The 13,511-nt window shown below is 35.6% G+C and overlaps 1 protein-coding gene across 1 annotated transcript; it reads right to left on the reverse strand.

Annotated features, from left to right (window-relative positions):
• Nucleotides 1–4,867: 4,867 nt before the first annotated feature.
• Nucleotides 4,868–13,085, reverse strand: rhogb (ras homolog family member Gb). The gene is made up of 3 exons (XM_051093180.1): nucleotides 12,819–13,085; nucleotides 8,394–9,019; nucleotides 4,868–5,849 (listed from the first exon to the last, which is right to left on the reverse strand). Exon 2 carries the CDS (start codon nucleotides 8,986–8,988, stop codon nucleotides 8,413–8,415), a length of 576 nt encoding a protein of 191 aa, XP_050949137.1. The 5' UTR covers nucleotides 8,989–9,019; nucleotides 12,819–13,085; the 3' UTR covers nucleotides 4,868–5,849; nucleotides 8,394–8,412.
• Between the last annotated feature and the right edge of the window lie 426 nt (nucleotides 13,086–13,511).

Below are 13,511 nucleotides of genomic sequence, written 5' to 3' on the forward strand. Positions count from 1 at the left end.
GCTGAATTTTCAGCATCCTTACTCCAGTCTTCAGTGTCACGTGATCCTTCAGAAGTCATTTTAATATGCTGATTTATTATGTTTTACAATGTTGAAAATGGTTGTGCTGCTTAATATTTTCTTGGAACCTCTGATACCTTTTTTACAGGATTCTTTAATAAATAACTAGTCAAAGGAGAACTCCACTTCTAGGACAATTCACAAATAATTTACTCACCCCCTTGTCATCCAAGATGTTCATGTCTTTCTGTCTTCAGTTGTAAAGAAATTATAGTTTTTGAGGAAAGCATTTCAGGATTTTTCTCCGTATGCTGGACTTCATTGGTGCCCCGATTTGGAACTTTCAAAATGTAGTTTAAATGCAGCTTCGAAGGACTCTAAATGATCCCAGCCGAGGAAGAAGGGTCTTATCTAGCGAAACGATCTGTCACCTAGCAAAAACAAGATTTTTGGAAAATACAATTTTTTTATACTTTTTAAGCACAAAAGCTTGTGTAGCACAGGCTCTGGGATGCACATTCACGTACTATTGAATCACGTTGAAAGGTCACGCGGAACATAGGCGGATCTACAGACCCAGTGTTTACAAAGTGAACGTGCAAAGACTAAGAAAGTGCAAGTAAGTCAAACGCTGTTTACAAACAAAAATCATTCGGATCATTTTACCGACAAATGAACGGCTTCAGCAAAATGAACGAATCTCTTTTTCGAGTCATTTCGTTCATTTTAGCAAAATATAATGAAAATGTTACGTGTTACTTCCCTAACACATCTACTGCTTACACAAACTCTGATCACACTACAAACAAGACAAAACTATAATGCTATAAGAAACAGAAAAGATTAATTCATTGTTTACCTGGGTCTTTAGTTTATCTGAGTCGTTCGATCATCACGTGACAGCCCCATAAGATGAACAACTGACTCGAAAAACCCGAAGACTCAAAACAGGTGAACTAATTCCAGTACAGAACCTAATAGGATGTTGCGCATGCGCGACTGAATGAATCAATCCACGAGACGACTCGTTCTTCCCGAGTCACATTGAAGATTCGTTCAAAATGAAAGAATCGTTCAAGAACGACCCATTACTAATTCGTAGCATTGTGGACGCGCATCCCAGAGCCTGTGCTACACAAGGTTTTGCACTTAAAAAGTATACACATCTTTATTTTTCAAAAAAAAATTACAGAGCGTTTCGCTAGATAAGACTCTTCTTCCTTGGCTGGGATTGTTTAGAGCCATTTGAAGCCGCATTTAAACTGCATTTTGGAAGTTCAAAATCGGGGCACCAATGAAGTCCATTATATGGAGAAATATCCTGAAATGTTTTCCTCAAAAACCATAATTTCTTTACGACTGAAGACAGAAAGACATGAACATCTTGGATGGCAAGGGGGTGAGTAAATTATTTGTGAATTGTTGTTGTTGTTTGAAATATAAACCTTTGTAACAATATAGACTACTATTTAAAAGTTTGTGGACAATACATTTTGTATGCTTTTTTTTCTTTTTAAGAAATTCATAATTTAATTCAGCAAGGATGTGTTAAATTGATAAAAAAGTGATCGCAAAGACTTATATTGTTAGAAAAGATTTCTGTTTTGAATAAATGCTGTTCTTTTCAACTTTTATATTCATTAAAGAATCCTGAAGAGGGAATCAACTGTTTCCAACATTGATAATAAAAGTAATAAATCAGCATATTATAATGATTTCTTAAGGATCATGCAACACTGAAGACTGGAGTAATGGCTGATGAAAATTCAGCTTTGCATCACAAGAATAAATAATATTTTAAAATATATTAAAATAGAAAACAATTATTTTAAACTGTAATAATATTTCACAATACTACAGTTTTTTTCTGTATTTTTGATCAAATAAATCCAGCCTTGAGGAGCATAAGACAATATTTTATACATTTTGATTCAATGTTTTATACCAATTTTATAAGTATTTTTAATGTTGATCATTTGACCATTTTTTTATATTTTAAAGTAATTTGTATAAATAGAGATTGCAGATTGGAGTTGTTGGTTCATTTTGTAAAAAGAAAAGCAGTGTAATGTAAAGCCTTCAACAATAACCTGCATTTTTCTTTTTTTTTCACTTTTGTTTTCACTTCTTCATTTCAAAAATAATTTCAGATATAACAGGAGAAGATGGTCATTTCATAGCAGAAGCTGTTAGTGAGGCTCAAGTCAAAAATTTACACAGGAATGGGCAAACAAATGAATGAAGCTAAACTGACAAAAGAGTCACTGTTAGCGCTTGGAAAACCAACAAAGGTACCAGGAGCTAATTTCACAGTCAAATAAGAGCGGTCAGGCAACAGAGAGAAGGGCAATTTCTGGTCATGCAGGGAAAAGCACCGATAATGAGTGACAACAGAAATACAGGATGACTAGGAAGAGTTAAGACTGAATGTCATTCTGATGCCAAATTGGGAGTGTTGTTTATTTATTCACTGATAAAGGAAGCTCGAATGCTGAAGAGCACTAAAGGAAATCCCTTCTCCAGCATTCCTGATGCTCCAAATTCACTGACCAGCTCTGACCTTATCAAAGATAGTTAAAGAAATAGTACATCCAAAATGAAAATTCTGTTATCATTGACTCATCCTCATGTTGTTTCAAACCTGTATGATCATGATGTAGTTTTTTGGTTTTTTGGTTGTATGGATATTGTATGTGTGTTTGCAACAATTCGAGAGTGAGTAAACATAGGCTGGTAACATACACTTTTCAGTTGGTTGCCAAAAAGGCTTTTACTTTCTTGATCAGGTTTGGCACTAGTATAGATTATAAAGAAAAGAGTGGACGTTTCAGTATAGTTGAAATACGTTCCAGTGAACTTTGACTTGTCTGAACAGCTCTGCTGTAATCACTACCTGCTGCAAAAGCTTCAGGCATTTGTGTGAGTGTGAGTGTGAGTGTGAGAGTGTGTGTGAGAGAAAGAGCGAGCGAGCTGATATCAGGTTCACTGTTTTGCCTCTATATGTTCAGTGTTTTGTCACTATCACAGTCAGATAGGGAAATGATCTGGCACGCTGTATTTAAATACACTATAGCTGCTTCCTCTTTAATCTGTAAATCAATATGCTTGGATGTTTTTAAATAAAAGAATTTACTGAAATCGCATCTCTAGTAGTATCATGGACTTATTGTTTGACATTTTAAAACTCTACTACCATTCAAAAGTTTTAAAGGAAACTCATGTTACTGTCAAGCAAGGATGCATTGAATTTATTAAAATTGACATTTATAGTTGAAGTCAAAAGTTTTCATACACCTTGCAGAATCTGCAAAATGTGAATTAATTTACCAAAATAAGAGGGATCATACAAAATGCATGTTATTTTTTATTTAGTACTGTCCTGAATAAGATATTAAGATATTTCACATAACCCTGTTCAAAAGTAAACATACGCTTGATTCTTAATACTGTGTTGTTACCTGAATGATCCACAGTGTTTTTTGTTTAGTGATGTTCATGAGTCCCTTGTTTGTCCTGAACAGTTAAACTGTCCACTGTGCTTCAGAAAAATTCTTCAGGTCCCACCAATTCTTTGGCTTTTCAGCATTTTTTTGTATTTGAACCCTTTCCAATGACTGTATGATTTTTAGTTTCATCTTTTCAAACTAAAGACAACTGAGGGACTCATATGCAACTATTACAGAAGGTTCAAACACTTACTGATGCTCCAGAAGGAAAAACGATGCATTAAGAGCTGGGGGGGTGAAAACTTTTGAACAGAATGAAGATATGTACATTTTTCTTATTTTGCCTAAATATCATATTTTTTTTTTATTTAGCACTGCCCTTCAGATGATACTTGCATGTTTCCCAGAAGACAAAGGAAGTTAAATTTATCCTGATCTTTTCACCCCCAGGTTTAATGCATGGTGTTTCCTTCTAAAGCATCAGCAAGCATCTTTTGTAATAGTTGCATATGAGTCTCTCAGTTGTCCTCAGTGTGAAAAGATGGATCTCAAAATCATACAGTCATTTTTGGAAAGGGTTCAAACACACAAAAATGCTGAAAAACCAAATAATTTGGTTTCTGAAGAACAGCGGGCAGTTGAACTGTTCAGGACAAACAAGGGACTCATGAACAACTATCACTAAACAAAAAAACAGCTGTGGATCATTCAGATAACAACACAGTATTAAGAATCAAGCGTATGTAAACTTTTGAATGAGGTTATTTTTATAAATTCAACTATTATTTTCTCTTGTGGACTATATGTAAACATCTTTCATGTGAAATATCTTATTCAAGTCAGTACTAAATAAAAATAACATGCATTTTTTATGATCCCCCTTTTTTTTATTTAAAATAATTAACATTTTGCAGATTCTGCAAGGTGTATATAAACTTGACTTCAGCTGTATAATACAACACATTTATTTAAAGAATCCTAAAACAAATCTATCATAACTTAACATAATATTATGCTGCACAACTGTTTTACACAACATTTTTCAGCTGTGATAATGATCAGAAATGTTTCTTGAGCAACAAATCAGTATATTAGACTGATTTCTGAAGGATCATGTGACACTGAAGACTGGAGTAATGATGCAGAAAATTCAGCTTTGCCAGCAGGAATAAATTATTTAAAATATATTATAAAAGAATTTATTATTTAAAACCATAATAATTTTTCATAATATTACTATATCATATCAAATAAATGCAGCCTTGGTGAGACTTCTTTAAAACATAAAAAAACTAAACTTTTGAATGGTTCTGTAGGAAGACAACAAATCTGCTGAAAACCTGCACAGAAATGAACTTTCTTACAACTGTTGTGTTAAAATTACAAACGTAACATTGATAGAAATGACTACAATACAGAACTGTAGTAGGATGCTAAAATAAAGCTGTTTAAATTTTATTAGGATACAAATTGTGATCAAAACGCAAAACAAAAAATGTAATTCATTTGCACAAATTACAAATCGATAAATATTTTACATAAAATTGGCTTGGGGAAATGACCTTTTAAAGGTTTAAAGGATGTCACAATGTCACTGTTTAGTGAGGCATACAAGACAAACAATAAAATGAAAAATAAAATAAATAAAAAGAATGATTCAAGAAGCTGAGGCAAGATATGGAGATTTTGGAATCTGGAAGTCCATCAAAGAGTAAATGATGTCCTCTGTTTTCAGCAGGAATGAAAAATGTGAGATGCTGATACATTTGTATTTCTTTAATGAAACAAGACTGATCTGTGAGGGTCCTGTTTCATGAGACTGACCTGTAGCATCCACACAAATCTCAGCTGAATTATTCAATGTTTGAAAAGTATTGCTTTCACATGACTTTGGGATTTCTCATACATTAATGGCCAAAAGCACACATACAGACTGAGCAACACATGCTATGACATATGACTGATGCACAATGAAGTGTTTCTCTGTTTGCTGTGAATGTATTAAGGAGACTTGAGAGCTTCAGCATAGTATTCAGAAAGCTGTCCTTAATGAGCCACAATATGATCTTCTTGACTTTTGGCAAACATTTGATCTAATGCTAAAAGGCTAAACATTATAGAAAAAAAAATGCTAAAAATATACTGTATATAGGAAGGCACTGTAAAGTCATACATTCATCTGAACCAAACATATGAAGGTAAAAGAGCTTGTTAATGAATCCCTGAGCCTTGAAATCTACAAGCTTAACTGAAACTTTGGCCAATTGGAAGCTTCCTTCCTTTACGTTAATGGCTCATTGAGGATTGTGCTAATCAAAAAGACACAAGCTGTTCCCAAATCAGTCATCAAGTGAAGAAAGTGCCTTGTTTTCTAAAAAGGTTCTGAAGCCCCACCCTGGAGTGCTGAGGAAGAAAAGAATGAAGAGTTGAATGTGGCGCGGTGCATGCTGGGACCTCTGTTTCCTGAAGGAACTGCCAGACAGTTTCCCCACCACAAGGAAGTAAAGCCGACAAGCTGCCAGGCAACAACACCCTCATCACCCATATAAGATCAGGTATGTCTAAGGGGACAGTTCACACAGAACGCGTTTTTGCGCTCCACTGCGCTGTTTGAATAGAGTGTGACAGTAGGGTTCCGGAAGTAAAAATCCCATTCATTTTCTCCATAGAGGAACTGATTTTGAATGATAACTTATAAATCTTTAAAGACAAACCTGCTGTGAGCTATGAGATTGTTAATTATTGGTGTATGCTTTTGTTAAACCATCAGTTATATTTTTAAAAAATCATGTTTGAAGATAATTCCTGGCTAAAAAAAACTACATTACCCATGATTCTGCACAAAATATCCACCAATCAGAAAATCACAACAAGCAAATGAGCTCTCAGTGACCACCCACTCCCAAAAAAAGTAGGGATGCACAATATTATCAGACTGGTATTGGAATCGGCTGATAATGCACTGTAAAAAACACATTTGTTGAGTCAACTTAAAATAATTACCCTGCTGCCTTAAAATTTTAAGTTCAGTCAACTCAAATAAGTTTACTCAACTTTAAATGTTAAGTTGTACTAAGTGACAACTTAGATATTTAAGTTGACTAAACAAAAATTAGGTTTGTTAAACCTAAAAGCTGGGCTTGTTATCCAGCTTCCCTAATTTTAAGTTAAATCAACTCAAATATCTAAGTTGTCATAGAGCACAACTTAACATTTTAAGTTGATTAAACATTTTTGAGTAGACTGAACCTAAAATTTTTGTTAAGTTTACCACTGCATTTTTCTCCAATTTTCAATTGCAGCAATTGATATATAGTTTAATTCAAGTTATTTTCAAAGCTTCAATGCACTGTCATTAAAAAAAATTCATTATTGTTGATTTAATTCTAACAAATAAGTTCTTGTTAATAACTAGCCAGAATTAAAAATAATTTGCTTATAATTTCCATACAGGAGAGACTTGCCGTCGTTTCCAAACAAAAGGAAATATATTGGTATCAGCAACGGTTATCGGCCAAAACGAGTTGAAAAACAAATATTGTTGAAAAATCAAATATTGTGCATCCCTAACAAAAAGCATTGCAAATATTGGGATACTGTCACCCTATGCTCTCAAACGATTTAAATATTTGTACGTATATGCGTATTTTGCAATAAACAATGTCAAAACAGAATTCCTGGTTAAAAAAAAAAAACTACATTTCCCATGATTCTGTACAAAATATCCACCAATCACTCACTCCCATAAAGCATTGCAAATTACGTGATACTGTCTCCCTATGCTCTCAAACTATTTAAACATTTGTACATATATGTGTAATGATGTCAAAACTGAATTCCTGGTTAAAAAAAAAAAAAAAAACCTACATTACCCATGATTCTACACAAAGTATTCACCAATCAGAGAATCGCGACGAGCAAATGAGGTCTCAGTGACCACCCACTCCCATAAAGCACTGCAAATAACATGATACTGCCTCCCTATGCTCTCAAACTATTTAAATATTTGTACATATATGCATATTTTGCAATGATTTGTGGGATTGTAGTTCTTGCCCTCATCATTAAAGCGGTTAAGTAAACATTCTTGTAACTTTGTCTTCTCTCCATTTTTTCTTTTTTTTCTTTTTTTGTAATGTTGTGATTCACCTCATAGCTGGTTGATTTGCTTCATGGCTTAAACCTCCTGAACGGACAATTTTTTTAAATCCTTACAGGAAAAAATGAATACGCAAAATACTTCCGAAACCAAGGCTTTTGAAAAATGGGCATATGCGGTTGCGTTGTTTCTTTAGTTAGAAAATCTCTCACACAAGCACCATATTTTAAAGATGCTGTGGCAAAGTGCATGCAACCTTTAGCGCCTCAAAACCCTGCTTTGTTTCCCTTTCAGCTGTGCGTAAGAACGCATTTTGTGTGAACAACTATAGTATTTATAGATAAAGCCACTAATTACACTAAAAGCCTGTCCTCAAGGACACCCCCAATCATAGAACAAATGCCTTGGGCATAAAAAGCTTTATTATATTAGTACTAAAAAATTCTCAGATCATTTTTTTGTAAATAATAAAGACAAAATGAAAAAAACTTCATTGACCAATAGTATTAATAAGTCTGCAAACACTAAAAAGGAACTAGAACCCTTTTTCTCTGAAATGTGTTTAAGGGTTACTTCCTCTGTATTGTTTTATGTATTCCTACAACACAAGAGGATGCTATCAAACTGTTTAGTGGTTTATGAAATCCCAAAACACTCTCTCCCCTTGAAATTCTATGGAAAATAAACAGTAGGGATCTCAGTACAGTGTAAAAACCTAACATTTTACTTAATCATGTATTTTTTAAATTTCACAGATTTAGGCTGTGTTTCTTGGTCACTGAAAACCTATTATTCCGTAACATTCCCACCATTTCTATGCTCTCCCATCTGTAATTCAATTAAAATACCTCTATGCTCTCTGTGTTTTCAGAGGAGTATACAGGGCTTCTTTGCAGCCACAGGTTGAGGACTGAGGAAGGCACGCACTGCGTCTGCAAACACGTCCTTGATGCCGTCCTGGCTGAGTGCCGAACACTCCAGGTACTTGACGGCGTGGATTTGGCGAGCCAGAGCGTGGCCCTGCTGGAGCGTGATGGGCGCCTGGTTCTGCTCCTTAAGCTTCTTCAGCACATCTGCGTCGTTGCGGAGATCGCTCTTGGTCCCAACCAGCAGGATGGGCACGCTGGGACAGTGGTGCGTCACCTCTGGGTGCCACTTGTGCTTGACGTTCTCATAGGACGGGGGGCTGGAGATGGAGAAGCAGATGATGAAGACGTTGGTCTGAGGGTAGGACAGCGTGCGAAGGCGGTCGTACTCCTCCTGGCCTGCTGTGTCCCACAGGTTGAGGCTGATGGTGCGGCCGTCCACAGTGACTTGGGAGCTGTAGTTGTCGAACACGGTGGGAATGTACTCTTTGGGGAACGCGCCGGTCGTGTACGAGATGAGCAGGCAGGTTTTTCCGACCGCTCCGTCCCCCACCACCACACACTTGATGCTCTGCATGATACAAAGGTGACCACTCCACTTCAGCAGTCTGCAGAGAAAGAGACATTGCTCTGTTAAAGGACAATATGACAATACTGTATACTGTATGCTGTACAAATGTTTAGCACAAAAATTCAGTCCAACAGTATTTACGTTTTCAACCAGCCATTCAGACTTTTGTATTCAATTTGGTGTTTATCAAATAACACAAAATACCTTACAGACAGTGTTAATTTCGTATTGTTGAGATTGTTAGAATGGCCAAGGATCAGCAGTCTCCATGTAAAACTGATATATCGCATTATCAGTGCGTAAGCGATTGCATATTGAGCGGTTTTGCGCACATATGCACGATATACCTATTGCACGATAAAACTCCTCATTCCCGACAACTTTGCCTTTAGAACCACTGCTGTCAATCAAATCGGTTGTTAAACGATCGAGAAGATGTAAAAAAAAAAAAAAAAAAAAAGAATTTTGCAAACTAGTCCTAGGTTTTTCAATCAATCTGTAAAAAGCCACTGCAGTACAATTCTCTGGACTCTCTAGGTCAATAATTATCAAAATAAAATGTTGAAATTTACCCTTTGGAAAGGGGCCTGTCCAAATTTACCCAAAATCCTATAAAGCCTAAAACAAAGCTCAAAACTTCACAAAACCTGCTGAGCACATGTGACAGGTGATTCTAAACAAGCATGCAAACTTTTAAGGAGATTGGACCACAGCTGGTCATAACAGTCATAAAAAAAGCATAATATTACTATGGCAAATTACCCGGATTAGCCAAAAATGCTTTTTTAAATCATTGATTCAGACGGTTACAGACTTACTAAATAATGTGTTTTTATAAATGTGCATAAATGGCTTGAAACACTTGAACCCCGGTAATCGCTGCTTTATTTTTGAATGTTTTTATTTTTGTATTTTCCATTTTAATTTAAAGTTTTAGTAATTTTCTTGTGTGCTTTTGTCATATTTATGTATTTATTTATTTGTTTGTTTGTTTTTTATGTATTTACATGCATCTGTTTGTTTATTCAAATTAAAATCATAATGAATTTTTACACCACACATTAGTCTTGGTGTGAACAGGCCTTAAATTCACTTAAAATTGCATTTAAAAATAAATTTTAGTTTTAAGTGTTTTATTTGTAATTTATTTAGGCAAACTACTATACTATACATTTTAGAATCATAACCATAACATGAAAATAATTTAGCAACATACAGGCTTCAGCCATAATTTAATTTATTAATAATTTAATATCACATACATATTTTAAAAGGTGAGGATGTACAGGATGAATGGATTGTTGAAAAGAAGGATTTACACACATGCAAAGAGGGACAAAAGAAAAAGGTTACCAAGAACTCTTGTTTGTGTTCATGCAAATATGTAGCCTGTTGAGCTCATTTTGGCTTTTAAAAACAATGTTTTGAATATACAGTCAGCCTCCCTCCGTTCCTTCTACTTCCCTTTGCAGTTTTATTGATAAGCTGTGCATATATTATAACACAAATAATTTCCCACTTGTAAATTAGGGGATTACACACATTCACCTCATCAGAAATGCACAAAAAACAAGAGCTTTGTGCTACATCTTTCCATTTGGGACATGTTCAGTGGAAATATGACCAATCTGGGTCACAAAAATGACTCTCTGTAGGAAATATGACCCGCAAATTGAGATTTTCTAAAACATTATGTTACAGTTAATGCTGAAGACATTTATATCTGCAGACATTCAACATTTGTGCAAAGTCAACATGGGTAACTGCTGTTTGTGTGGAAAAGGAGCTGGAAAGTAGATTTACTGACCACTTTTGCTTGTTCCATCAGAGGCCAGTGTGAAGTACTGTCCGCAAAGCACTTTTTAAAATCTTTCAACATCTGTTTGGGACTTTTTTCGTGTTATTGTCTGTTAATAATTAAAATTTTTGTTACATGATATGCTGTTTCCTCAGTAGTTTGATCATGACATCCAAGCTGTCTTGCTTATAGCAAATGTGAGAGTGATTCGCGTTCAGAAAGTGAGAGCTGTTAAGTTACAACCGAAAAGCTCCGTTCTCTCTTTCTTTCTCACTTATTCCAAGAGTCTGGCAGATGTTTGACCCCAGGAGAAAGGAGTAAGACGGACTCTGCCCAATCTCCAGAGACGCTCAGAGAGAGAAATACTCTGAGCCCTGCCCTCTTCTGAAAGGCGTTAGCCAATGTGGTTAGTGAACCAAGAGCTCAACGAAACGGCACTGACAGCTCAGTCTGGGTGGAGTGTGTCCTGTCACTTACAACACAGCTTTGTCATATCACAATACAAATGTTTAGCTTTTGTTATATAAAATGGAGAAAAACACATGTACTGACATTGCAGTTTTACTGCATTAAACTCATACTTGGGGTAGTGTTTAAGTCACTGATGTGGATTAAGGTTTGAGGCAACTTAATGTAATAGTTTAATATTTTGTTTTAACCATCGGAAACCCATAATGGTTGATGACTAATCTGAACATTGTCTGTAGTGGTTATGGCCCTGTTCAAATATCGTTTTTTAATTTTTTACACTTTATCACTAAGCTGAGTGACGCAAATCATGTATAAGCCAACAGAGGAACAAGCAGTCCTGATGGCTACTCGTTTTTGGCAGCAAAAGGAGAACTTACACTAGATTGCACAGTATGCATAAAGAAATCAATACTAGAAGTGGTCGGTTAAATTTATCCATTCCTACTAAATCTAGAATTTCATAGTGAAACTGAAACTAACGTATTACTGTCAGAGGAATTGTAATTGCATGTATTTCATGTAATGTATTTCCTCCACATAAGCAGGTGAAAAAATTATCATGGGAACTGTCACCACAATTTATGACACAGCATGTCACCATCTTTCCAGTGACTCACCGCAGAAAAGTGTGCCTCGTTGAGCCCCTTGTGTCATTCAAGATATTCAGCTGTTTTGTAACGCTATTTTCACATTAGGAAGTTAACAATAACGGCTCTAAGCATGGATAAGTGTGGAAGATCCTCTTACAGATGGGCTATTATCTTGTCTAACTAGAATGAACATAGTAGGTTAGTAAAATATGCTAAAGCAAATATGACTTAGGTAATGGAAGAAACTGTTTGGTTCGGAAATAGAAAAGTATCCCAACTTCTGCATGGCTCTGTTGGATTTAAAAATGAGGATGTTTCTCAGTTCCTCATTCCCTCTGGAAAACCCAACTGCCTTTTTTCTTTTTCTCCAAATTTGCATAATTTCCCATTCATTTTCTCAACAGGGTCTACTGTAATTATGTTTCAACATGCACAACCAAATTTTCACAGAAAGGTCTTTAGACCCAGAGGTTATGTTTTGTTATAATACGTAATTTGTCTTTCCATACATATAATTTGTCCCAATAAATTGTCCTTTGTAGTGTTTTCAAGATTTTCTCATCTGTAGCTTAACCTAACTTAAATTCAAAGTGGTCAAAAGTGCCAAGAACTCGTAAACTATAGTTTGGCATCATTATGAATTGAGTTAATTTACATTTATTCGTATACAACGGTACTTGTCAATACTCTTAATTACATTGCTTTACAGTGCTCTTGTGTTTCTCTATGGGAGTGGCCCCTATTCCTGCTCTCTGATTTAAAAACTCAAGCCACTGCTTATTCATAAGCCGCGGTCGAAAGCGAGAACATTACAGCATATTTAGCAAAAACTCACACTTTCAAATTATAAATCAGCCTCTGCGCAATTTCTCTTCAATAAACCAAGCCAAAAATTAATAAACAGAAATATGTTGTCTAACAAACGGTAAGCTATATATCACAGGACTACATGCGATTATTAAATAAACGTATCTTACCAAACATATCAGATGCTCTTGAGGACCGTGATCCCGCTGCTGTGGAAGTTAGTTGTTGAAGTCTGTAGGACGTGAGTGTGTTCACCCCTCAGAGAGGAAGTTAATGGCTTAACGGCATATTTGAGGAAGTTTACCGAAGTAAATGTGGCTATGACAATGTTAAGAGGGCGTAACAGTCTGTCTACGCTGCAAGAGCGCGCACTCCCACTTTAATCAAGCACTTCGCTCTCGTGCATTGTCTGCTTTGTTGATTGTAAAAGCTTCATTCTGGTTTTGTCGCGTCGTCTTGGTAGTTTGCAGTGTGTAGAACATATGCATCACAGGGAAATCCCGTATCATCACAACCGCAAACTCATGTTGAAACTACCTGAGCTGAGGAGGAGCCGTGAGAATATCGGCTTGAATCATACACAGAGCCGTGGGTTTTGCTAAATTGTGCAAAAGAAACATAATTATCATATTTTCCACCGAATCCACTAATGTGAACCCTGAATAGTTAACCCCAAAAAAGTTTTCATTTATTGACCCATATCGTTACAAATTCGTTAGAGATAGATGTTTTGAATAATGTTCAGGCTGCTCTCTTCCATACTATGAAAGTGAATGGGAATGTGGTTGTGCAGAAAGTGCAAAAAAATAAATTAATTAATACATTGAGTTTGGGTTGTATGTAACTTTGAATTAGAAAAAAAA

Source organism: Labeo rohita, chromosome 21 (assembly GCF_022985175.1).
Source record: "Labeo rohita strain BAU-BD-2019 chromosome 21, IGBB_LRoh.1.0, whole genome shotgun sequence".
Taxonomy (NCBI): Eukaryota; Metazoa; Chordata; class Actinopteri; order Cypriniformes; family Cyprinidae; genus Labeo; species Labeo rohita.